The 24332-nt window shown below is 35.1% G+C and overlaps 1 protein-coding gene across 1 annotated transcript; it reads right to left on the bottom strand.

Moving 5' to 3' along the window:
- Positions 1-773: 773 nt before the first annotated feature.
- On the bottom strand, positions 774-14761 carry LOC106545688 (vesicle-associated membrane protein 3). The gene is made up of 5 exons (XM_014062326.2): positions 14650-14761; positions 7161-7275; positions 4794-4952; positions 3581-3632; positions 774-1140 (listed from the first exon to the last, which is right to left on the bottom strand). Coding segments are annotated over exons 1-5 (345 nt in total). The 5' UTR covers positions 14652-14761; the 3' UTR covers positions 774-1123.
- Positions 14762-24332: the final 9571 nt, after the last annotated feature.

Raw genomic sequence — 24332 nt, 5'->3', positions numbered from 1 at the left:
ATTTTTATATCTCTTTGTAGATCATCCATTGGGGCAAAGAATTCAGTGACATTGTCTTGGCCACTCCCACCCAGTCACATGACTGCCAAGCCACTCCCACTCAGTCACATGGCTGGCAAGCCACTCCCATCCTGTCACATGGCCAGCAAGTCACTCCCACAAAGCAGGCCACACCTACAGAAGAGGTTCCAAAATTTTTTGAAACCCACCACTGCACCACTGTTAGGTATCTAATACTGAATGCCAGAAAAATAATATAGGAGCAGGACAGGTGTCAGTGGTGAGTTCTGACTAGGCACTGAAGCTTCAGTAGCTACTCAAGAATATCACATGCTGACCACAGGTCTAATGGAAGATGTGGACAGGGATAAATCAAGTCTTTGCTTACATGTAAATACTGTTGAGTGACCTTAGGAACCCAGTCATGAACTCTCATGCTGCTTCAAAAGTTAATGATGTCTGCCCTGGATATTACTGGATTTAATTTTGTTTTCCAACCCACCCATATCTTGGAATATTGCAAGATATTGTGAACTCTTAAAAAAATTATTTGTATTCAGCTTGGGGAATGGGGAGAGTACAAGGTTTGTTCTTTATTCCTTAAGCGTGACTCCTATCACAGGATTATCATAGCCCTAGATATTGCTTTGAATCTGTTTTAAACTGCTGTTATAAAGATCAGCTCTTATAAATCTGAGGTGGTTTTTATGGTGTAAAGGTACCTAATTTTACAAACAACTTGCCATTATTTAATATTCTTTCAGTCAAAGCCCATTTGCACCATCCATTTTATTTTTATCTGGTGATTTTTTTTCATTCAGATGAAATAGCTGTCAAGAATGCACATTTTTAAAGATCACCATTCTCATATTTTAAGACACAGCAAGAGATCGATGTATGAAACTAGTTGGCAATATTTTAACTGGCACACCATTTTTCTAGGAACAGCACATACCCCCAACAAAAGCAAAACAAACCCATGAAAACTGAACCCTGAACAAACAATCTTTACACATTGTTGCAAGCAACCAATCCCAAGACATAAAAATAAAGTTTCAATTTCATTTGTGGAATTATCAGTAAAGTTGAGTGTAGCCACATCAATCCATTTGTTCTTAGTATTTCAGGTGCAGAAATAAACTGGAAGAAAAAATAATGAAAATATTGTTAATCTCCTTTATGTTTCCTAGCTGAAGAACTGAGATTTGTCTGCTGAGCAGACACATGTGCAACAACATATTTTTAGTAACAATGGATAACACAGAGAAATAAAATAGTCATTTACATTCTCCAGATTTAAAACAAATATCTTAAAATTTAAAATTTTACTAAAAGTTTACTGAGATAACTCACCTTTGCTTCATGATTAATGCTCCCAAAATGGCGCTTAATTTTCATCTATAGATTTAATATATAGCAAATTCTATTTCTACAATAAATCCTGGAGATTTATATCCCAGTCACTACTTTAAAAACTAAACAAATGAATAAACTTCAGAGAATCAATGTAAACGTTTTCTTTCTTTCTTTCTGAGACTTGTTTGGACTTCGTGCACTGAATGATGTGCTTTGAATTGGAGCGAGCTAACAATTTATGCTCTCTTTAATCAAGAAATTGTCTCTCCACCTACTCTATATTACCAATATTCAGCCAAATGAGAAATGGAGATACCGTGTTTTTTGGAGTATAAGACACACTTTTTCACCCCTAAAAGAGGATGAAAATTTGAGTGTGTCTTATACATCAAATGGAGCCCCTCCCACCCACTGGCCCCCACCCTTTGGCTTCTACCTCCCAGCAATTTGCTTCCTTGCAGCAAACAGCCTGTTTCAGTTTCAACACAGACTGATTAGCACAAGCAGCTGATTGTCGGTCCTCCTGACCATCAGCTGTTTCAGGCTGCAGGGATTGTCATTGCCTATTGCAGCCTCGTCTTGCCCCATTTTTGGGTTCTATGCACCCCATTTTCTGCCATTCTGATCCCCGCCACCTGGAACAGGTGGAAAAGGGGGCACACGGAGGCGGCAATAGGCTATGGCAATCCCTGAAACCTGAAACAGCTGATGGTCGGGAGGCTCGACAATCAGCTGCTTGTGCTAATTAGACTGTTCTGAAACTGAAACTTGCTGTTTGCTGCAGGGAGGCAAATTGCTTGGAGGCAGAGGGAATTTTTTTTCTTATTTTCCTCCCCAAAAGCTAGGTCCATCTTATACTCCGCAAAATACGGTAACTTGCTTCAAAGCTGCCATGTCTTCATATTAAATGATTTGACTTTCACAGTGTGAAAGAAATAAAAAATCAGTGATTAAAAAGATGTTCAGAGAAAATCAGTTTATTAATCCACTCTGCTGAAATGCTGATCATAAAGGGGAAAAGCCATATTGATACAACATAGTGCCATTTACCGTACTTCTAATTAAAATAATGAGTATAAAGAGTGCTCAGCATAGCAGATCAGTACTGGTACTGTTCAACTTACAACCATAACTGAATCCAAAATTTCTGTTGCTAAGTGAGACAATTGTTAAGTGAGTTTTACCCCATTTTACAACCTTCTTGCCATAGCTGTTAAGTGAATCATTGCAGTTGTTAAGTTAGTAACACTCTTGTAAATTAATCTGGTTTCCGTATTGATTTTGCAGTTTGTTTGTCAGAAGGCAGCAAAAGATTGCATAATCCCGGAACACTGCAAATGTCGTAAGTATGAATCAGTTGCCAAGCATCTGAATTTTGATCACATGACCATGGGGATGCTGCATGGGTCTTAAGTGTGAAAAACAGTTGTAACAGTTTTTTCAATGCCATTGTAACTTTGAATGGTCACTGAACAAACTGTTGTAAATCAAGGGCTACCTGTGAGTTAAGGTACAACTAGTCTTTGCCAACCTGTTTTCATACAATAGACGTCAACAGATATATTAAATATATTATATGAAGCAGGTCCTCGTTAGCCAGTGATACCTCTGATGATGATGAAATCTTAACATCCTTTAGCCATCCTGTGCAGTGCTCATGCTAATCATAAAGACTAATCTCTATTTTATAGCATTTGGCTGATGTAATACCTGATCATGCTGTGACAAGGCTAAGAGGGACTTTGTTCGTGACTTTAAGAAAATCAAGATTAGACTACTTTATGCAAGTGTTTTCCACCTTGCTAATCATAAAAAGATTTTCCCTTTAAAGTAGGATTTCTTTAGAAGTGGTTTACCATTGTCATCCTCTGGGATTTTTTTAAAAACGGTCTAGAGCTCTTGTATTTCTTGGAGAAATCTTATCTGACCTTTTACCAGCCCTTAGTCCTCTTATATTCCCAGTCCAAACCAGTCTGCCATGTGCTGCCATGTGCAAAGACACTTTCTGTTCAGCAAAATAAGCAGTTACAACACAAGTACTTTCAAAATCAAGCTGTTTTTTAACTGTGTGATACAATCTTTTGTATTTCTCTTTATAAAAATGGGGAAGGAGACAATGCCAAGAAAATTTGTAAATGCTCTGATCAGTCATTTATTCACAAGTGTTAACTGATCAATATAAAATGAAATGAAGTCAGTCAAAATGAACATTTCTGTTACTCACTTATAATTATGATAAGAATGATTGTACATAATACACCCAGGATAATCATCATCTAGAAAGTGAAAAGAAAAGAAAATAATTAACCTCAAACTTGCTATTAAAAGGTAACAGCTTTTATTTGAATGGAGAGACTACAGGTGTGCCCTGTATATTACGACTACAATATTTAGAAGGGGCGATTTAATCTAAAAAAAAAAAAGATTGATTGAATCAGCCCCTTGGGGTGATTTTTTTTCAAGCTGAAACTTCAAATGAATTCAAGGTGTCAAATTGTATTAAAGTGTTTCTGAATTACTTTGGAGAGGTAATTCAAAAATGCATTGAAGGCAGGCAGCTGTGGAAAAATACAGAACCCATTGTTGATATAGCAAGAAAAGAAAATGGTAGGAAAATAAGTCTGAATTGACAATGAAAAAAAGAATGCCCCTCAAACTTCAATGAATGAGATAGGATGGTTGGATAATAGAAGCCAAATCTGCAGTAGCTATAGCTATACAATACAAAGGAGTGCTAAAGTTCCTTTGTATAGCTCTGAAAAAGAAAATGAGGTTGCCCTTTAATTCAATGAGAAGTGGAACACCTTATTTTCTGTATCATGGTACCACTTTGCTGTGTTTACTGGAGTTGAAGCACTGCAACACTGTTCACACAGCTCTAGGTGCTCTTCTCAGGTGGGTTTTTATAGTAGAAATAATGTATATAGAGAAAAATGAATAATGTTAGAAAATTATTTTTGTACAAAGAAACGTGAAAGCAAGTCCATGTATGAAAGAAAAAGAAACTTAATGTTTGTTCTGAGTATATAACATTATGCTAGATAAGCCTAAACTATGTACATTAGTCTATTTAAAGATTAGACATAATCTGATATATCTTTCAATCCGGAAGAGAGAAAAATATAATTTAAAAAAAAGAAAGGGGGAAACATACAGAGTTTCTTCTCTAACTTTTCCTACACCTGCCATCATTTTGTAAGAAATAAACAATCTATTTTACGCATAAAATGTAATTACAATATTTTCAATAATCTGTTCTTCTTTACTTGTATAATATTATAATCTCAACCTCATACATTTTAATGAAACTACAAAATTCCTGATCAGGTGCATATACATTTTCATTTTAATTGACTAACACAGTGAATTTAGGATGATGTTTGTCCTTATTTCTCTTGGACTAAGATCACATTGTATCATATGGTAGACAAGTATACCTTACAGTTTTTCCACCAGTATTTCCTCTTCAGCTTAGCTGCATTGGTTTCAAATTGTGAGGCCCCTGCTTGCAAAGCATCTGCTCGGTTATCAAGTTCTGAAAGCTTCTGATCTCTTTCTAGTACTTTGTCTACGTTGACCCTCATGATGTCCACCACCTGAAAATGGCACAGCGTTTAGGAAGCCTACTTATAAAGTATTGAAGTGGAATCACTTTTTCAACATCTGATGAAGGAAGAAAGGATAATTCTGAGATAAAGCACAACCTGCTTACTGGAAAAAAAAGTATACAAGACAACTTTATTTAAAATTTCGAATGTTGTCATAGGTTTATACTGAACAAAGTCTACTGATGCTTTTTCTAACATACCTTCTAGATGCATACATTAAATGTATGCAAAAAAGAAATGAGACTGTATTTGTTGGCATCGTCTAATTTGTGCAGGGTCCAAAAGGCTAAGAATTCATCATAGTCAGTATGTGGTTAGAGAGATTTTGAGAACCAGGAGCTCAAGGAGGATGAAATTCAAAGACACAGTAGGAAGACACCTTCCCATTGCCCCTCTGTTAATTTATTATAAGCAAGAATTGGACTACTGAACAGAGGAAATGATCACATTATTTTAGAACACTATTTAATATTAAATTAAGAACATTTTCTGAATGGAAAAAGGAAAGATTAAGTCAAACAATTACTTTTTGTAGTAAGACAGGGAAGTATATGGAAATTGGATCTTATAAAGTAATGAGGCCATTTTCACATTTTGATCAATAAGTGAAATAATCTGAGGTTCTACTTAAATCTTGAGAAGGTGAGAAGGTCAAGTTTAAATCAAGAATTTTTTTCTAAATGAGAGTAAAATGAGCTCAGTTATTAAAGTTTTTAAAAATGGCATCTTCACATACTGATTTTGCCTCTGAAGAAAAACTTAATTTTCTGTTGAAATAAGTAGCCAGTTGGATTTTCAGATTTCCATAGTAAAACACTTTTCTCAATTCATGGAAGGAATATGAGGTAATATTATTGTTTTGAAACCACATAATAACTAAAATTGCTGATAAGAATTCATAGAAACATTGCCTTGTGAAAAACACCAGGCTACTTGATCTGAGCTGATGTTATTATAAAGGATTACATTGAATATTTGCAGGGATCTAAAAATATTTGCCCCTAAATAGATTAAGCAGATCCAATTTTTCCATTTTTAAAAAATCTATGCCTTCACTTCCTTTGTTTGTTTAGCATTGTTTTTCCAGTGTCCTTTACTTTATAACACAGCTTTGTAAAACCAGTTGGAAGAGTACTTTGTAAATGATTTTGCATGGGTGTCCTAAATTCTGGAAGATTGAAGATCTTTGCAGGCAACACAATTTTCAAATTACACAGCAAGTTATGTTTGACTATATTCATTGTAACATTTCTTCATGTGCTAACAATGTCTTATTTATATAGACTGTTTTTCCTGAAAGCTCTTACAGACAATTAATGTAATATCTGTATGTGAGTGTGTAGTGCCATCTAAGGGTTAGGTTTAGTAGCATTGCATTGAGACTACCATGACTCTTATTTATGTCTGGATTCATGCATTATGATAAATCATGATTAGTTAACTATGATTAGTAAACTCCTGCAATTTAATTGAGCTGACAATATAGTAAACCATAAACCATGATTTCTTAGCTGCAATGGCTCGTGTTATCACAATGTGCTACCTCAGACTTGAGGGGGGAAATTGCTTTACATGATGCACTAAACTAGCCAGTGATTCATCCAAGTAATACACAATTATTCTGTATTTTTTCAATCTCTAAATATTTGTTTCAAGGACACTGTATTCTTCAAAATCACTTGTGTTTTTCAGAAAGCCCACTACAGGAAAAGTTTCTTTGTGTTTCTGATCATGGAGCATGTGATAAACAGTGGCAGGATATTTCTGTGTTTTCACTTCTTGATAGTGCCAATGAGTCAGCTGTTTAGAGCATTTTCCTGTACCACAGAGAATTTTCATTTAAGGAAATCAATAGATTTATCTGTACCTTGGGTCTTAAATTCTCTCTTCTTTTAATTGTACAGATCGTATTTAGCATGTTGAACTCCTTGATCATTAATGAATTGGTGTTCTTATTTCTAGATTATTAGCTTTACATACATGTTGAGTATTTTGCTGCAGTTATTTTTAAGTTCCAGAATGTCAGAATGCATATGCTTAACAATTATTATTTGACCATAAAACCATAAACATAACCATGTTTCTATGTTTGTATAACCTGAGCCTGATTCACTTCCATGTTTTGTCACCCCTCCCCCCACATGTTCCAAATTTAAAAATCATAACACATATGACTATGTCTTGGGTGAAGCTCACCTCATTCACTTGAGCCTGTGTCTGCTGCAGTCTTCGATTGCTGGTCATGTTGCTCTGAGGGGGAACTCCTGGACTGGAAGCAGAACTGACACCCTGGAAAGGATTTGGAGCTGACCTAAGGAAGAAATCATCCACTATTACACCTTTGACAGAGATGTCTTTATTTTTTTGTTCTAGATTCTTAAATGGTTTCCAGTTTTGAAACCCATCTAGTTTAGTAATGCCACACTCTTCTCTAAAGCTTATGCCCATTTTCTTCTCCTGCCATGTTTTCAAATCCATTGTGAGAATTGTCCTGCTGCAAAGCTGTGGGAGGGGGGGAGTGTAGGCCGAGGAAGCAACCGGGAGGCTAGTATTGGGCAGCAAGCCTGAGTACTGTCATGTCTCTGTCACTACTTTGTGGTCAGTACTGTGCTACATCTTCCATTTAGATAGATGTTCCCTAACTCCCATTATATCTCCCCACAGCCATCTCTCAGCCTCATTTTCATAATGTATATAGAGAAGATGGCCAAAATGGCCACTGTCCTACAGTGGCTACAGAACACAAATGAGTTCCTTTGCAGGATCAGCAACCTGTTCCTCTTCCATTGCCATCCATGCTCCCTTTCGCTATCAGTACATGGTAAATGTCACAAATTCTTAGTACAATCTTCTCCCTCCCTCTCCTCTCTCTCTCTCTCAATCCCTCCCTCCCCCTCTCTCTAAAGGGCAGCATTTTATAAGGGAATGTACACATAGTCATCGATGTAGGATCACATTGAGCCCAAAATTTCTCTTGCTAGGTGAGACAGTTATTAAGTGAATTTTGCCTCATTTTACAACCTATCTTGCCACAGTTGTTAAGTAAATCACTGCAGTTGATAAGTTAGTAACCTGGTTGTTAAGTGAATATGGCTTCCCCATTCACCTGGCTTGTCAGAAGGTCACAAAAGGGGATCACATCACCCTGGGACACCACAACGATCATAAATATGAACCAGATGCAAAGCATCTGAATTTTGATCATATAATCATGGAGATGCTGCAAAGGTTGTAACTGTAAAAAAGAGTCATAAGTCACTTTTTTTCAGTGCTCTTGTAACTTTGAATGTGCTCTAAATGAACTGTTGTAAGTCAAGGACTACCTGTATTACATTTGATGATATATTTATGGTTTTAATTTAGTAGTATAGTTAAAATTAAAGGTAGGCTTAGAAAAAGGCATTTGAATGATGAACCCTAGAACCCAATGCCAATCTGAGAAATGTTCCTTGGCATCAGGCTTTCAGCCTTTTTAAATGCTAAGCAATATTAAGTAAACAAGGAACTGTAGGGTGTGGCAGACAGAGAAGGATTAAGCAGGAAATAAAATTAACATAGAAAAGCTGCTTCAGATGAATGAAATCATTACGCATTAGTTTATATTGTCAACATTAACAGGTAGTGAATTTCCAAGGTTTCATGCAGGAAGTCTTTTCAATTCTATCTAGAAATCTTGAGAATTGAATTTGGAATTCTAAGCATGCAATATATATTTCTTTTGCTGTTATGATCTTTCACTCAAAACTTATTAATTAGCACTGGCAATCCCTAAATTATATGGATGCATCAATGAAATAACAGAATGCATGTTTTTTGAATATCCAACATATTGTGCATCAGAACTAGATATGATATATTCTAACCAGTTTTTATTTGTAATCAAACCGACACCAACACAGTTAAAAGGTGGTGTGCAGGATTAGAATATATAGCAAAACATGGTTTTCATATATATTCCAATAAAATATATTGATCACATAGTCCATGGTTTAATACGTTGTGTGAATCCAAAGTACTAAGATTTAATAACTAACCATGATTAAGCAAATGATAACAGTGCAATGTGTGAACAAAGACAAAGAATATTATATTGATCATTCTGAACACTTTGGAAGGAATTCAGTAAACATATGACAAAATCACTTCCCCTGTTAAAAACCACATGATGATCAAGTTTGAATTGTTCAGTGGAAAAACATAAAATTGTCTGCAGAATTTGTATAATGAAGTCTGTAACACTACCAATTAAAAATACCATCCTGTAAAGCAAAAGTGTGGATATAAGCAGCAAATATATTTGCACAAAGTCTTGTGAGCCACACATTTTGCATGGCAGGGAAAAAGTGTAAAAGTATAATAAATCCCTAGTTCTTCTTTAGAAAAAAACATTCACACAATGAACCCTTTGAGTGCCAATGATCTTAAGAAAAACAAACGGAAATACAAGTCAAACCAAATCATTGTAATAATTGTACTTCATAAAATTAATTACATATATAATTTTAAGAGACAATGCTGAGGAAGGATGCTTGCAAATCTACATTCCAGTAGATTAGGTTCCATTTGTGCATTTCTTTTCCCAGGTCAAAGAATACATTTATATTCCAGCCAACTGATTCTTTTAAAAATTAATGTACTGCTTGCTTCAAGCATTTTTCACATGTTTTCAGCCAATTTTCAGTACGTCATATAAATGTATCATTTTTCTCATGACTGCATTTACAGTTCTTAAATCTACACCACTGGTAATGATAAGGCATAGGTGTGGCTGGTATTGAAGAGCTGAGTTGGTGCAGTGGTTAAATGCAGCACTGCAGGCTACTTCAGCTGACTGCAGTTCTGCAGTTCGGCTGTTCAAATCTCACCGGCTCAGGGTTGACTCAGCCTTCCATCCTTCCAAGGTGGGTAAAATGAGGACCCGGATTGTTGTTGGGGGCAATATGCTGACTCTGTAAACCGCTTAGAGAGGGCTGAAAGCCCTATGAAGCGGTATATAAGTCTAACTGCTATTGCTATTGCTATTGGCATTTTTTTAAAAAAATAATAATGTATAACTGTGTAAAATGAATGACAGATTCCTATGGTCCTTCATATGTTTGCTTTCATGCAGAGATATCTGCAGGATATGGACAAAAATGTCAAGATAGGTAGCCATGAAGGCCTGATCAAAGCGCTGTGCATTTACATCATGCATGCAAGGCACATAAAAAGCAGGCAAAGACGTTTGACTTTTTTTTAAAATTCCATGCAGACATCTCTGCTCCCAGCATTTCTTATTACTGATTATGCAGACTGATGTTGCTGGGAAGTACAATCAGAAACCCCTGGAGAATAGAAACTTACCAACTATCCTCCTTCAATGTCTATGTAAAAAATAAACCTCCAGTAGTCTAGGTTCATCTCTTGCAAATTGGTCAATAAACATAAACAATATATATGATGAATAATTCATTGTTAATCACTACAGATTAAAAGGATTCTTTTCTGTGAAGAAACTATAGGGGATGGCTTTGATGCTACTATGATCAGGCCAATTACAGAAGTTGAAAACCTATGCATCCCACATCACCAAATCAGATGTCATTGTTATCCAAGAGCAATAAGGTAAAACAACGTAAGTCTTTCACATAACAGAAAAGTAGAATACCAGTAATAAATGTTTGCATCCAATTAGTGATTCATTGCTTGGAATGCACTCATGGCACAGTTTTTGTGTATGATTATAACCCACCATGCCACCAAGTGACACAGGAGTGATGTGGCACAGCAGATACATTTCCTATACAGTTCTTCGATATTAACATTTCCAGTTGGTTTTGACTTACAAAAGTCCTAAAGATTCTGTTTACTTCTTTCCTTGACTAAAAAAAGTATGGTTTACAATGAACCAGGCATTTGATGCTGAAGAATTTGCTGTTTAGCACATCCAGCCCATGGAGGACTACATATGATTAATGAGTATGGAATACAAGTTAATGATTGGGGTTGATAGGGGTAGAGGATTAGATAGATATGTAGACAGATAGACATCAGCTGAGGTGAGTAGGGGAGTAGAATATCACAGAGGAAAGTTTATCTAGCTGGAATAATAAATAGAAAAACTAAATAATTCTAATAAATAGAAATGCTGTTATGTCCCATTGTTATTCATATTAAAAATCCAGTATATTAATAAAATAATGCTCAGTACAAAAAGTATAAGTAGTCTTTCTTTAGTGAATTGCCTTGTACAGTGGTGATAAGGTAACTTAATGACAAAGGCCGCATTTATGATCATCTGTGAAGGACAGGAAAGCTGAAGTAGGATTAAAAAAACACTATCACAATTTCATTTAGTAATGGCTTCATTTAATGACTGAAGTGCTGGTTCCTAATGTGGTCACTAAATGAGGACTGTCTGTGCACAGAGTAAGCAATTGGAGACTAATGGTTCAGAATGAACAGAATTCAGAATGAACAGAACAGGCTCATTTTTTCTAGTTTGGAAACTACAGTATGTGAAGACTTAGCTTTCTAGAGAAGGATCTATTGGTGGGAAAAATAAAAAGGAGAAACAAGGATGACCAGCAACAAGGCAATGAGTGCACTATTGGTTGATCTATCTATGTCAGCTATGACTTGATGGCACATAATCATGATTTCCTGAAGTATCATTTCAGTTTTTATATGAAGATCGTCTGCAGTAGAGTAATAGACTAGCTGGAGTAGAATAGAGAGTGCTATTGAGAATCACTGGTTTAAAATAGAACATATTAAAGGAGTATATTTTAGTGGTAGTAACAACAATGAATGCAATAAGTCATTAGGATGTTTACTTAGGAAGGCTTCCATTAGCAATATAGACTGTTTCATAAACCTGGCATTGGGTACAGACATTTGAAGCTACAGGATCAGTAGCATATTTCAGTGTTGAATTAATGTGGTCATGCTGGAATACAGACAAAACAAGTTACATCTAGCTGAAATGTTAGCAGAGTTTATATAATTCTACAGCAGGAAATGAGTGCCTTAATCACTACAGAACACTCACACAAACAAAAGTATTTGACGTCATCCTGTCTTCTTACATACACAGAGCTAGGCAACAACAAAGCAGGAACTGCAGAACAAGTTCATAACTGCTGGAAAGGTACAGGAGATTACATTAAACCCAGCAGAATCTGGAAAAGACCGATGTATAGTTAAAACACTTTGCTCAGAGATTCTAAGATGAAACAAATATAAATAGACTTCCAAGCCTCTGGTTATTCAGAAAGCTACTGTAAGGGAAGAAATATGCTAACTGTTATTTATGTTTGGTTTCCTGGATCAATGGAATAAATCCTTCAGTCACATGGAATTAAGTGCTTGTCTTGGCTACCTGAACACCATAATAATGAACATACATAACATGTATTGTGAAGCTACTAAAGACACTGCATAAAACATGCTAAGCACCCAATGCATACTGTATTTACAAAGTAGGGAATTACACTGCATGACTCTGCATGCTTTGCATTCAGGTGAAACAATAATTGAACATACCTTTTTTCTGGCATAGATTTAATAGGGCTAGAACAATTGGCTCTTCAGAATTAAATATAAATATTTACTATCTGCTGCTACTTTTAGCTCCAAAGTGCTGGAAACTGACTTGTGCAAACATATGCACCAAAAGCAATTAACATTGTGAAATATATGCCCAAATGTGAACTTTCCTTGTATAGGCTATCAATTCCCTGCCAAGTAATTGATTTGCCAGTTATTTTCCAAACACAATAAAATATTAATCTAAAGACTTGTCTACCTGAGAGACCACCTAATTTGTATGAAACTGTCCAGGCCATAAGATTAGCATGAAAACTTCTCATAATGATGCCTGCAAATTCATAGACCAAATTATCAGACAAGTGGGTAAGACATTTCCCTTTTTATTCTCACTTGTCCATATTACTGAATCTGCATCTTTACAAGAACCCTCAAGAACATCCCCAGGTATGACTTTTAAATTGCATTAGTTACTTTTGTTGTGATTCGTATTTTTAAACTGTAAATTATGATATATTGGGTTTTTCTCCCTTTTTGAAGTTTTGACTATTCTTGACATAATAAGGTGGGAAATAGAAATATTACACACAATTGTTAATTATATCTTAAAATACATTTAATAATAATTATTGTATAGAAGTGCTAAGAAGTGCTCTATTTTATCCTTTTAAACATTTCAATAATTACTAAAATGACTATTTTGTTCAATAATATATATCCTTTCAAAATGTCTGTCTATCTGTCTGTGTCTGTCTGTCTGTCTGTTTGTCTATCATCTATCATCTATCTATGCATAACTAATTAAAATCTAATAAACTCAAGAGCTTGGAGTAAATTAAGTATTAGACTTTTTTATTCACATTTGCTTTCTTATTATTTAGGTAAAATATTAGAAACATAATATTACAACATAACAGGTTCAGAATCCAAGACGTAAATTCCCAGAATATTAATTTGTGGCTTATTCTGTCCTTGATTTGTTAAATGGTCTCCCATGAATCTATACAAAAGGAATAGGCAAAGTATATACAGAAGTTTGAATTCATCTATAATTTTTCCAACTCTCAAAAGAGAAATCAGAAGCCTGGAGTTATATCATTAAAAGCTCAGATCAAAATAATGTGAGATTAGCTCAATAAAGATCTGTCTTTCTACATACTCTAACTGTAAAATGCTACAGTAGGTGAAGTTTTCATTGAAGAATAAAATAAATATAATAGCTATTTGTATATATAATAAAACAAACCAAGTAAATGTCCACTATTAATCAGAACAAGTATCTAATTTCTGTTCTGAAGGCTGGTGATTCTTCAAGAGTAATGCCAATTATTGTCCTTTATTAAAAAGACTAGGGAAGGAATAAAAAAAAACTATAAATGGAAAGAATGTATTTTACCACTGAATTCACTGAATTCTGAATCTCTCTATTGGGGATGGGTTCATTACCTCAAGACCATTGGGCCAGATATAAGCATAAAAAAGTGTCTTCTGATTTATTTATTTACTTACTTACTTCCTTTAAATTCACAATAGCCAAGTGAAAAATGGTTTTGCACATCATGTGATGTCAATCTGATCCAGTGCTGAAAATGAAGCTACCATGCCACTTTGCAAGACATCATATTAGATGTTCTAGATTTTGATTGACCCTAGGGGCAATCTAATATGAGCTTGTTCATTTATTGATGGACATTCTGATAGAGACCTAGTTATTACTTTCTTCTCTTTCACATGGTTATCTGTTCCACAGAAACGTTTTCTTGTCATTACTTGTAAATCCATTTACAGAATGGGAGGATGGGATAATCTGACTATGGTATATATAGGAACCCAAATAGCAACTTTTCCTTACCTTCATGGACTGACTGGGTATTATGTATATATTTATAAATAAAATCTCTTGTAAGGAGGAAATGTACAACAGTCGAAGTAAAAAGTCTTAAAGGATGAAAGTCTTGAGAGGAAACCCTAAATTTCTGGGGATTTCCAGTGCTCTGTTAGAACGAGGAACACGCCCATATATGAGAAGAGTGTTTTGAGTTTTTCAGCACCATAGGTGCCGGATAGCGCCGAGCGCCACTTTGACAACACTCGCTCTCTCTCGAGCCCTCCGTCCGTTCTGAAGCTTCCTTCCCCGATTTAATCAAGATTTACTTACATTGCTTGTTGCTTGATGATTTAGCCTTGTTTCTCTCGTTCAGTCGTTAGCAAAGATGGCTTTCTCACCGTGCTTCTGAAGCAAACAACCTCTTAATATTGTAGACACTGTTGCTGTGGAGGAGACATCAGCTACTGAGCATGTCTGCGCTTCATCTCTCCCTCTCCCACCCGCGAAGAAATGAGAAGGCAAAGCTTTCCAGCAGTTGTAGTCCCAGGATAGGCTTTTCAAGGAAGGTTTGATGTTCTTTTTCTATTCTATTCTTCTTCAAACAGCAAGAGGAAAGAAAGGTTACTCTGCTGGCTTTGAGAAGAAATCTAGTTATCTAAGTGCAAGTTTCTGTGCTTTGACTCATTTTATGATTTTTTAAGTACAAAAGTCTTCATCAACCTTATGTAATTTCTCCCACATCTTATTTGTTTTCATAGGACTTTTTTCTTGTTGGGATCATATTAAAGGTGTCACATGGAGCTGTCATCACGAGGTGTAAGATCCTAGTTTAAATAAAAGTACAAGGTGCATACTAGAACTCTTGACTGTAAAATGTCATATATGCTCATTGGTATACTCCCCCTCCTCCTTAAAGTTCTTTACACATAAATATAAATCTGATCCAATGTTGGATTAGATTGGATCAGATCAAATCTCAGGGAGAGATTTTATATAAACTATAAATATGTCTTTGGTGTGTGTGTGTGTGTGTGTGTGTGTGTGAATCCCTGCAGATTTTACTCCACTAATCATTGCTTGACTACAGGGAGTGGTGCTCATCTCTGTTTCAAAGCCTTTGAAATGTCTAAAGGCCTTTCTGTGGTCATGTGTCCAGCATGACATCATCGACTGCTGTTATCTTCCCATTGAAGTGATACCTATTTATCAACTCACATTTGCATGCTTTTGAACTGCTAAGTTGGCAGGAGCTGGGGCAATTATGGGATCTCACCCCATCACATGGCATTCAGTCTTGAACCTGGGCTGCCAGCTTTCCAGACAGCAAGCCCAGTGACTTAACCACTGAGCCATCGTGCCATCTATATGACTGTCTGTATGTGTGTGTATAAAACTTTTAATTTAATGTATGTAGATAAATGTGTAAATATATAGAGAAAGGTTAGGAAAAAAAAGAAAGGAAAGGGGAGGAAGCAATACATTTAGTAAAAGAAAGGAAAAAAAAGACAAAGAAGCAACTCCTGGTTTTCTCTGTAGTATCTACAAACGAACATCCCTCTCCCCTTTTAAAATCATATTACAAGATCATTTCTGTAATGTTTAACCTCTTGTTTACATCAGAAAATCTGGAAATCACTACTTCACTTTTTTCTATTTTCAGCAAAAAGTCCATAAAAGGCTTCCAGTCTTTTATAAAAGCACTTGTTTTCTTCCTGACCTTTGATAAACTTCCTCTGACACATTACTATATATTTCCTTTCTTTTCTTTAAAACATATAATTTTCACTAATAATCTGTAACCATAGAGTCCTAGTTTTGTGATCTCTTTATTGAGAGTTTTGGCCTGAAATAAATTTGACAGCATTTTTTTCATGCCACTGAAACACTGCTAATTATGTAGGTGGATATAGTAAGGTATAAAACAAGAAGTTTGTATGTACTCTATACCCAAAATTTGAAAAAGGCATCAAATTTTAAAGGGAAACCCATATGTAAAAAAAAAATGAAATTTAACTTAAAGATTAAGTGGAGGAACAGCATCCCAGAAACATAGAATTCATTTCTCTTGAAATAGTTAAGCAGTTGTGCTAATTTCAGCAGATGTTTGCCTAGAATATCTTACATGCAAGTACACTGCTAGTACTGATTTGTGAATAAGTCTCCCTGTCTGTGAAGAGATGTCAGTGAAATGAAATGTCAGTGCAATTATAAACAATCTGCTCAGAAGTAACTTTTAAAGAGCAATTTTCAGTACAGATGCCAGCAAATATTAAAAGTTTTTCCCTGATTTTGGAATCTAACAAACCATTTCAAAAACAATCTGCAAATATCTGATCATTTATAGCAATAGGATTTTTACCATCATGACATTTTCATGATTGGAGAGCACTGTACAGTACAGCAAGAACCCCTAAGAATGGAGGGTTGTTAAAGAGCTGAACTGCCATTAAGAACAAAAATACCTTTTTCAGACAAGGACTGCCACTTCCAGACACCTCAAGGGATATAGCACTTGTGCTCTAACGTGAAGTGTCACACATTTTATTTGCCTCAAATAAAGTACAGGTTTCTTAAATATGCAAAAAGAAAAAGGTGTTTCTCTAAATTTCATTGCTATCAAGCAGATTGAAATTATTCCAGTATTTCCATTTCTATGCTTCCTATATCCAACTGTTTATTATGAAAAATTAAACACTTGTTTCATGGGTAGTTACTAAGAGACAAGTGTCTTTATCAAATTCAACGTAGTTTTGAAGTAGCATACGTTTAATAAGGAAACCAAATTTCAGTTTATGATAACTGCAGAGTATTATTCCAATTTCTGTGTTTTTAAAAACCCTAACATTGGGATACAAGAGCAAGGTATTATATTTTGTGCCATGTGAAATCTTATTGTAATGTTCAGTCTTGTATTCTGTATTGAACTTACCTAGCAGAATCTCTGCAGTTAAGTCTTTGAGATCATGAAGAAATATATCATGTACCTATTAAATTGTTGCCTGCACAATTAGTATACTGCTTCAAATTAGGGGATGTATTATGCATTGTAGATGCATTAGCACAATCTCATCAGTGGTACCTCTATAAAATAACTAAGGACATCAAACTTCTTAAAGTTCTCCCTGGACACACCTCCGCCTCTCTGAAACCCAAACTTATAAAACCAGCACAAGAAAAGAGGGCACATTAAAAAGACTTTATTTGTCACAACTTAAGTTTCTAACTTTTTGTCTTTCACTATTTAATGAAAATTTAAAAGATACAAATTCTTCTCACATGTATCCTTTCTTAGTTACAAAAACAGAAGGGTATAAAAAGTGGATCCACATGGCACCTTATCATATTGGCATAGGATCTACTGAAAAAGCATGAGATTTACAATTATTATGTGTCATTTTAAGAAATTGAATGTGTTCTCGGTTTGGATAACCCTTGGGATCGACGTTTTTGCATCAGAAAATATTGTACTCGTGATCATAATGGTTCATTATGTAATATGATTTGACATTGGCTTCAGGTAAATCCTACGTAAAACTTAAGAAGATCCACAGGTCTCTGGAATTTCCCAACCAGAAACCTTGAACACCTCTTTCATATGCATGCCTCTCTCACACAGAAAATCATATGTACATAACAATACCCCCAATGCATAGATGCAAATGCCCTATGTGTAATCATAACAGTAATAAAAGTAAGACTAAAATCTAATTATATTTAATATTATTCTTTTACATATCCTGTATATCAGGTGGTAATAGCAAAGGAAGAGATTGGTAGCTGTTTCATTAGCTTTATTTGAAATCTATTAGTACTAGTCTTACTTTTCAAATGGCCACAGATAACAGTCACTTTATTTTACTGAGAAACCAAAACCACTTAACTCAACCCCTGTTGATCCCATTCTAGATAATCATGTAATGTGACAAACTGGAATCTGAATTTTCTTCTTTAATTCTACTTCCTGTTATTTGTCTCATGCCTTTTAGATTTTACCTCAGTAGGTAGTGGCTAACATCTAATCTAAATTAATCTGAGAGACTTTTCAATTAAAAGGGGGTAACTATGCTATAAATGATAAAACTTTGTCATTTGCAGCTTAAATATGGTTACAGAAAAGTAAATGAAGAGCTAAGCAGGCTATAGCTCTGGATTTCACAATTGGAAAGGCCTCTCAATTATTTTTCATTTAGAAGAGAGGGATAGGAGAGTGGGCAAGGGGGGAAGAGAAGGAGAGAAAGGAGTGGAAAGGGGAGAGGAGAAGGAGAGAGGAGGGGAAAATAGAAGACAAGGATGACAGAGGGAAGAAAGAAGGTAGGGAGGGGGAGCAGAGTGGGAGAAGAAAGTGACAGATAAGGTACAAATATGGTGTATGGAGAGCAGAAGAGCCAATAATTGTTTTTGGAAGTTGATGGTAAGATGAATTGATGTAAACATTTAATAATACAATACGGTGTTGGCTATGTAATAGTATACATGTGATAATATGTTATGAAAATTAAAAAAAATAAAAACTTTATAAATAATACAAAAATATTTTTCATTCATTAGGTTTCAAAGATGAAATTTTCATAAATTAAACTTTTCTTATAATTCACATGACATACATTAAGGTATGCTTTGTTTCTTCATGCATTCATTTTCCCCCCTTTTTTCATTTCTGAATCTTTTAACTCCTTTGAAGAGTTTATTTTGTATCTTGGTAACATTCTTGCCAACTTTAGTTGTTGCATAACCTTGTTCTCTGTTAATACTTGCCAGAAGCCCTTCCCATAGCTTAGAACTCTGACTGGTCTAAATCCTGCTCTGAATAAATGGATTTTTGTTAAATTCTGATGTTCTGATTTTCTTTGTGTTGGGAATGGGAGAAGAGAGGGTGGGTGGCCATGTTGCTTCTGTATTATTTATATCAGAAGAGGGAATCCTATGAAATTAAACTTCATAAAGAATAAACAATATAAACAAATACTGAATCAAATCTTATAGGGCAAGATTAATTGCCAGTTTGTGCCTCATTATCTGAAAATGATATGATTTTAACTGCATAGAATGTTAAGAAACAAATTTAACCAACTTAAATATATCCTTTAACTATTAATCAGGAATACAAATACTGTTGCAAATAAAATTTGGTATTTAAATTGCTAAGATGAACTTCTAAATCCCGCTTTAAAAAAAGATGAGGGATGAGGAGGAAGAGGAGAACTTTCTGCCTTTGCTGGATTATTTTCCACATTTTTATTTTGTGCTAAAGTGGTTCAAACAATGTCATAGCTTGAAAGCCCATCTTACACAGTTGGCATAACAAGAAGAGCTCCCCAGTTATACTGACATTCAGACAAATGATATGACTCTGTGAGAAATTGTTGAGTTGTGCTCACTGTGTTTTTGTCTGCTAACCATTGGAATAACTCTTATGACATTCAGTGGGATTCTTAGAAAAATAGAAAATGCAAAAATAGGTTTTAAAAAGCTGCAGTTGCTGCTTCTCTATCTCATCAGAGACAGTAGAAGTACATACAACACTGAAAAGCTAAAACAGACAGAATTTTCTAAGGCATGATTCCCACAACACTTTTATTTTATTATTTAGTTAATAAAGTATTTTTATTTCATTTTATGCCATCTCATCCAATACAGCACTCATTCATAGAAATAATATCATGAAGGATTGAGACGAGTTAAATCTTGCACAAAGATAATGTGACTAGAGAATACTTGGTTCTTCCTTCCCTATCTAAATAAAATTTGTTAAAAATTAAGGCACAGAATCTGACCCCGTGGTACTGGAGGGATTTTGCTAGACTGGGCCTTTTATAAAAATGCATCTTTTTAAACAAGTTTCTTAAAATATGGTTCAATAAACATGCCCATTTACATAATTTTTAATTTTTGTTCAAATAAATAATTATTGGCAATGTTTTCAAATCTAACAAATTGTCAGGATGAGCTGGAATTACTTGCTGATGGCCAAGACCTGCTAGGTGAGTTTGTCAGGCGCAAATTAAATACAATTATTAAAATATGACATGGAGAACACAGAGAGGCTAATGTGATTAGAGCAGTCTAAAGGAACTTTCTTGGAGACACAGTGACGTACTGTGGAAATGAAGATCAATTGATTGACTTTCCAGAGATGAAAGGAAATATTTATTCCCTTGTGCTGTATTTTACATCTGCATTTGTGTGCTTGCTACAAGAATTGCTTTCCTTCTCCCCTTCCCACTTCTATCTAGAGACAAAAAAATGCTTTTGCAATATCTGAAAGGATAAATATTTTTTTCCATTTTGTGATCATTGTTGCTTATTTATTGAATTCAAAAGCTGCATCCTGCTGTCACATTCTCCTTCTTCTTTGGGGTCTCTAAAGTTTTTCTTTGCTCAGGTGCATAACTTTAAAGAGATGTCTTCAGGTTAGTAATACTTTTGTGGCTTTAATTCATAAGCGTACTGCATGTGACCTTTTTTGCAGGTAAGATTAGGAGAGCCCAGTAGTTCTATTTTTATGGAAAGAGGATCGGAGAGTTCATATTATTCAGTATGACTTTATGTCCTGCTCTGTGTTAGGACAGAATTCCAGGAAGACCCAGAGAAGAAATAAAGAGAAAAACACAGGAGATGAAAAACCTTGGACAGAAAAGGATGGACACCTCCTTAAGAAGTTTGTCAGATTGCGTTTCTTTTCTGGACATTCAAGTAATATAATGTAAGGTGTTTTGCTTCCTTTTTTTCTTTCACAAAAGCAATAAAGTAGACTGTAATAGGAAGAAAATAAACTAGAAAAAGCTAATTGGTCCTCTGATAGTTTAGAAACAGTATTTGAATTGGGATTTGTATGTTCCCTTCCCCATTTGAGTTGTTCGCCGCCCTGAGTCCCTGCAGGGAATAGGGCGGCATATAAATAAAACAAAACTTCAAACTTCAAACTTTGTTGTATTATTATGCTGTAACTTGAGCAAATTTTAAAGATTCTTTGTTCAATAGGTAAAGGGAGCATTATCAGTAGGTTCTTGTAAGTAATTTTAAATGTTCACCTGTTGATGAACGCATATCAAGCTGATGTTAAGGGCACAAAAAATGCTCAATTTGCACACTTATTTTAATTGAAGTAACTCAATTGGCTGCATTTATATAATATATTGAGCCACAAATTAGCCAACCATGTTTATTGTGCAAACATAGTCATGGTATTATTTTCTGACCAGGTGTGGATCTTAATAGAAACTCTGACGATTCTCTTTAAGCAATTAAAATTTCTCCAATTTCTCTTTTGAGACAAATATAGGATTTAAATTTCAACTTGTATTATCAAACTGTACAAAAATAAATGTAATAATTTCAGGCACCTTCTATTCCTCAGAGGCATGAAAGGACAACCAAAACCGCATCTTGCCTATTGTGCATAACCTGTGATGCTAGTTTCTGGTACAGAGTATCATACAAATCTAGTAAAATAGATCAGTTGAGTAGGTCTAGTTAAGCCAACTGCTAGTGTGTTGTTCAAAGGGCAACTGGATTTTCCTGTGTTGAATATTGTGATGTATATGAATAATAAGCAGAATGAAAAAAAATGTTGGAGTATAAAGCTGCCATTAAATTGCAATCAGAAAAATATTATCAGCATTTAGCAGATCTGTTTTAAAATCTCTGGACAGTCATGTGTAGAGATGCATATAAAATCCTAACATTTTGCTGACATCTAAAAATCAACAGATTTTTGCAGATCACATCTAGTTGTCTTATTTGAGACTGACTTCATTTACTTATGAGTAAATTTTACTAAATTAATGACTGAAATATATAGAATATATCCTTTAAGGGAGCAGGGTTCCTACTAACTGCATGCAGAGTTCTTTTGGCAGCATTTCAAAAGTGGTTTGCCTTTTTTGTTTTCACTTTCAACTATAATTCAGCTACTTCAAGTACTAACAGGGTTCCACCCTACTTAAGATCAGTCAAGCTGGTTATATGTCATCACACCCTAAGCAATTGTTGAGGATAAAGTTTACTAAATGAATATTATTTTTGAGTAAACATATCCAGGATTTCATGATAAAAGATTTATTATCAGTGGAAGTTAAAATTCGACTTGTCTGTATTGCACAACCTTCAGAGTTACAATGATGCCTGTAGATGTCCACTTTGCCATTCTGCTTTAACTGGTCCCAATCCTGCAGAAGTATCTTTGAGTACTGGGAAAACAGGAGGAATGGCTAGTCCAAAGGGTGAACATTTACTTTGAAAGACCTAGTTTTCAAAAGACAGGACAGATTCTCTAGCTTGCCGAAGTTAACATTTAATGAAACTTTTCCTTTGCCTGGTATTATGTAACTATACTGAAGGCATTTTTACTCCATTGGTGCTGGTTATTCATATTCATTTTCATATTGGGACATTCACCTATGCCATCCTAGGTAATCCCCCCCCCCCAATAGCTCTTAATAGTCCAAATACTGAAGGTTAGTCCATACTTCAGTCTTAGCTAAAACTTTTCCTTTTTTCCTATAATGCAAAAGTCTCATTTGGGATGCCCAGAATGGATTTTGGATCACCTCATATTTGCATAAATAACTGATATAATTCATTTACTTCCATTTAGACCATTTATCTGTCTTTTGGCTTTTCAGTCTCAATGAAAAGACATTCCTTTTTGAAGACAAGAAAGGAGGCTTGAGAAGAAGAGACTCCAGGAAGTTGAAGGCAAAAAAAGAGGAGGTCTTCTCCTTGGAAAAGATTCACACTGGAAAAATGTGCCCCAAATGTGAGATCATTGCCTGCAGTGTATGCCATACGCTACATACTGAAAGCAGTTTTATTTCTCATAGCTTGCTGGACCATTATGATAGGGGAAGTCACTCTTCATGCTGCTCAACTTCTGGGTTACCCCAAGACCACCATATGTGTAAGAAACTCGTGACCCGTCAAAACCGCAGTCCACTAAAGCGCGCCCGATCAAAGTGCGTATGTGACGTCATCAGCAGCGCGACAAATAAAATTAAAAATAAATTAAATTAAAATTAAAATAAAATTAAAGCAAGCCAATTCACATAAAGGTAAGGGTTAGGTTTAGGTTAAGGGTTAGGTTTAGGGTTACGTTAAGCGTTAGGGTTAGGTTTAGGGTTAGGTTAAGGGTTAGCGTTAGGTTTAGCGTTAGGTTAAGGGTTAGGCTTAGGCTTAGGTTTAGGGTTAGGTTTGGGGGGGTTAGGGTAAGGTTTTCGCATTAATTTTAAATTTATCGCTCACAGCGTGCCATTTTCGTCGCGCTGTGATGACATCACGTACGGGCTTTCGTCGAGCGCGCTTTAGTCTACCACGGATTTGTGGTGGAACCAAGAAACTTGCTTCAGAAATATCTACAATGTCTTGTTTGGTGTCAGGGTTTGTAACCTCACCATATTAGAAAATATACTTCTACAGATCATTTGATTTCTTACCATGACTATATGGAGGCAAACTCAAGAGTGATAGGTTTGTATATTATAAGTATAAATTATAAGCTTCCTATATAAAAACAGGAAGTTAATTTTACCAAATAAGTACTAGGTGTCATTGGTGAAATTTCAGCAGGTGGCTTCATGCTATATTTAAAGGCATATATTATTTGATCAGAACAGTCATACAACCAAAGAACTTGGAAAGTCAAGCTAATATATTAATACTTGTTAACTGTTATAAGAGACCTTATGGGTATTAAAGTTTTATTATTTTTTAAATCATTAATAAATACATATGAAAATTATATTAAAAGGAAAAGGGAAAAGTCTGCAATATATAGACTTTATCTGTTTTGAACATTTTCTTCGAAAATTTAGATAACCAGGAGTCATATGAAATTTAGTTCAAAGCTAAGTATATACTACCTAATCACTTATAGTTTTTGCCATTTAGAATCTTCTACTGCTTTTGCCTCTTAGGGTTGATGGGAGCGCCACTGACGCACATGGATGCATCAGCCATTCTCATACATATATGGTTATAAATTAAGGAGGCTATCTCATAGCTCCATTTTACAAAGC

The sequence above is a fragment of the Thamnophis sirtalis genome, unplaced genomic scaffold (genome assembly GCF_051295495.1).
Source record: "Thamnophis sirtalis isolate CommonGarterSnake01/CBP01778 unplaced genomic scaffold, rThaSir2_p1.2 scaffold_11, whole genome shotgun sequence".
NCBI lineage: Eukaryota > Metazoa > Chordata > Lepidosauria > Squamata > Natricidae > Thamnophis > Thamnophis sirtalis.
The sequence above is the reverse complement of the archived record's forward strand: the minus strand, read 5'-3'. Positions and strand labels throughout refer to the sequence as shown.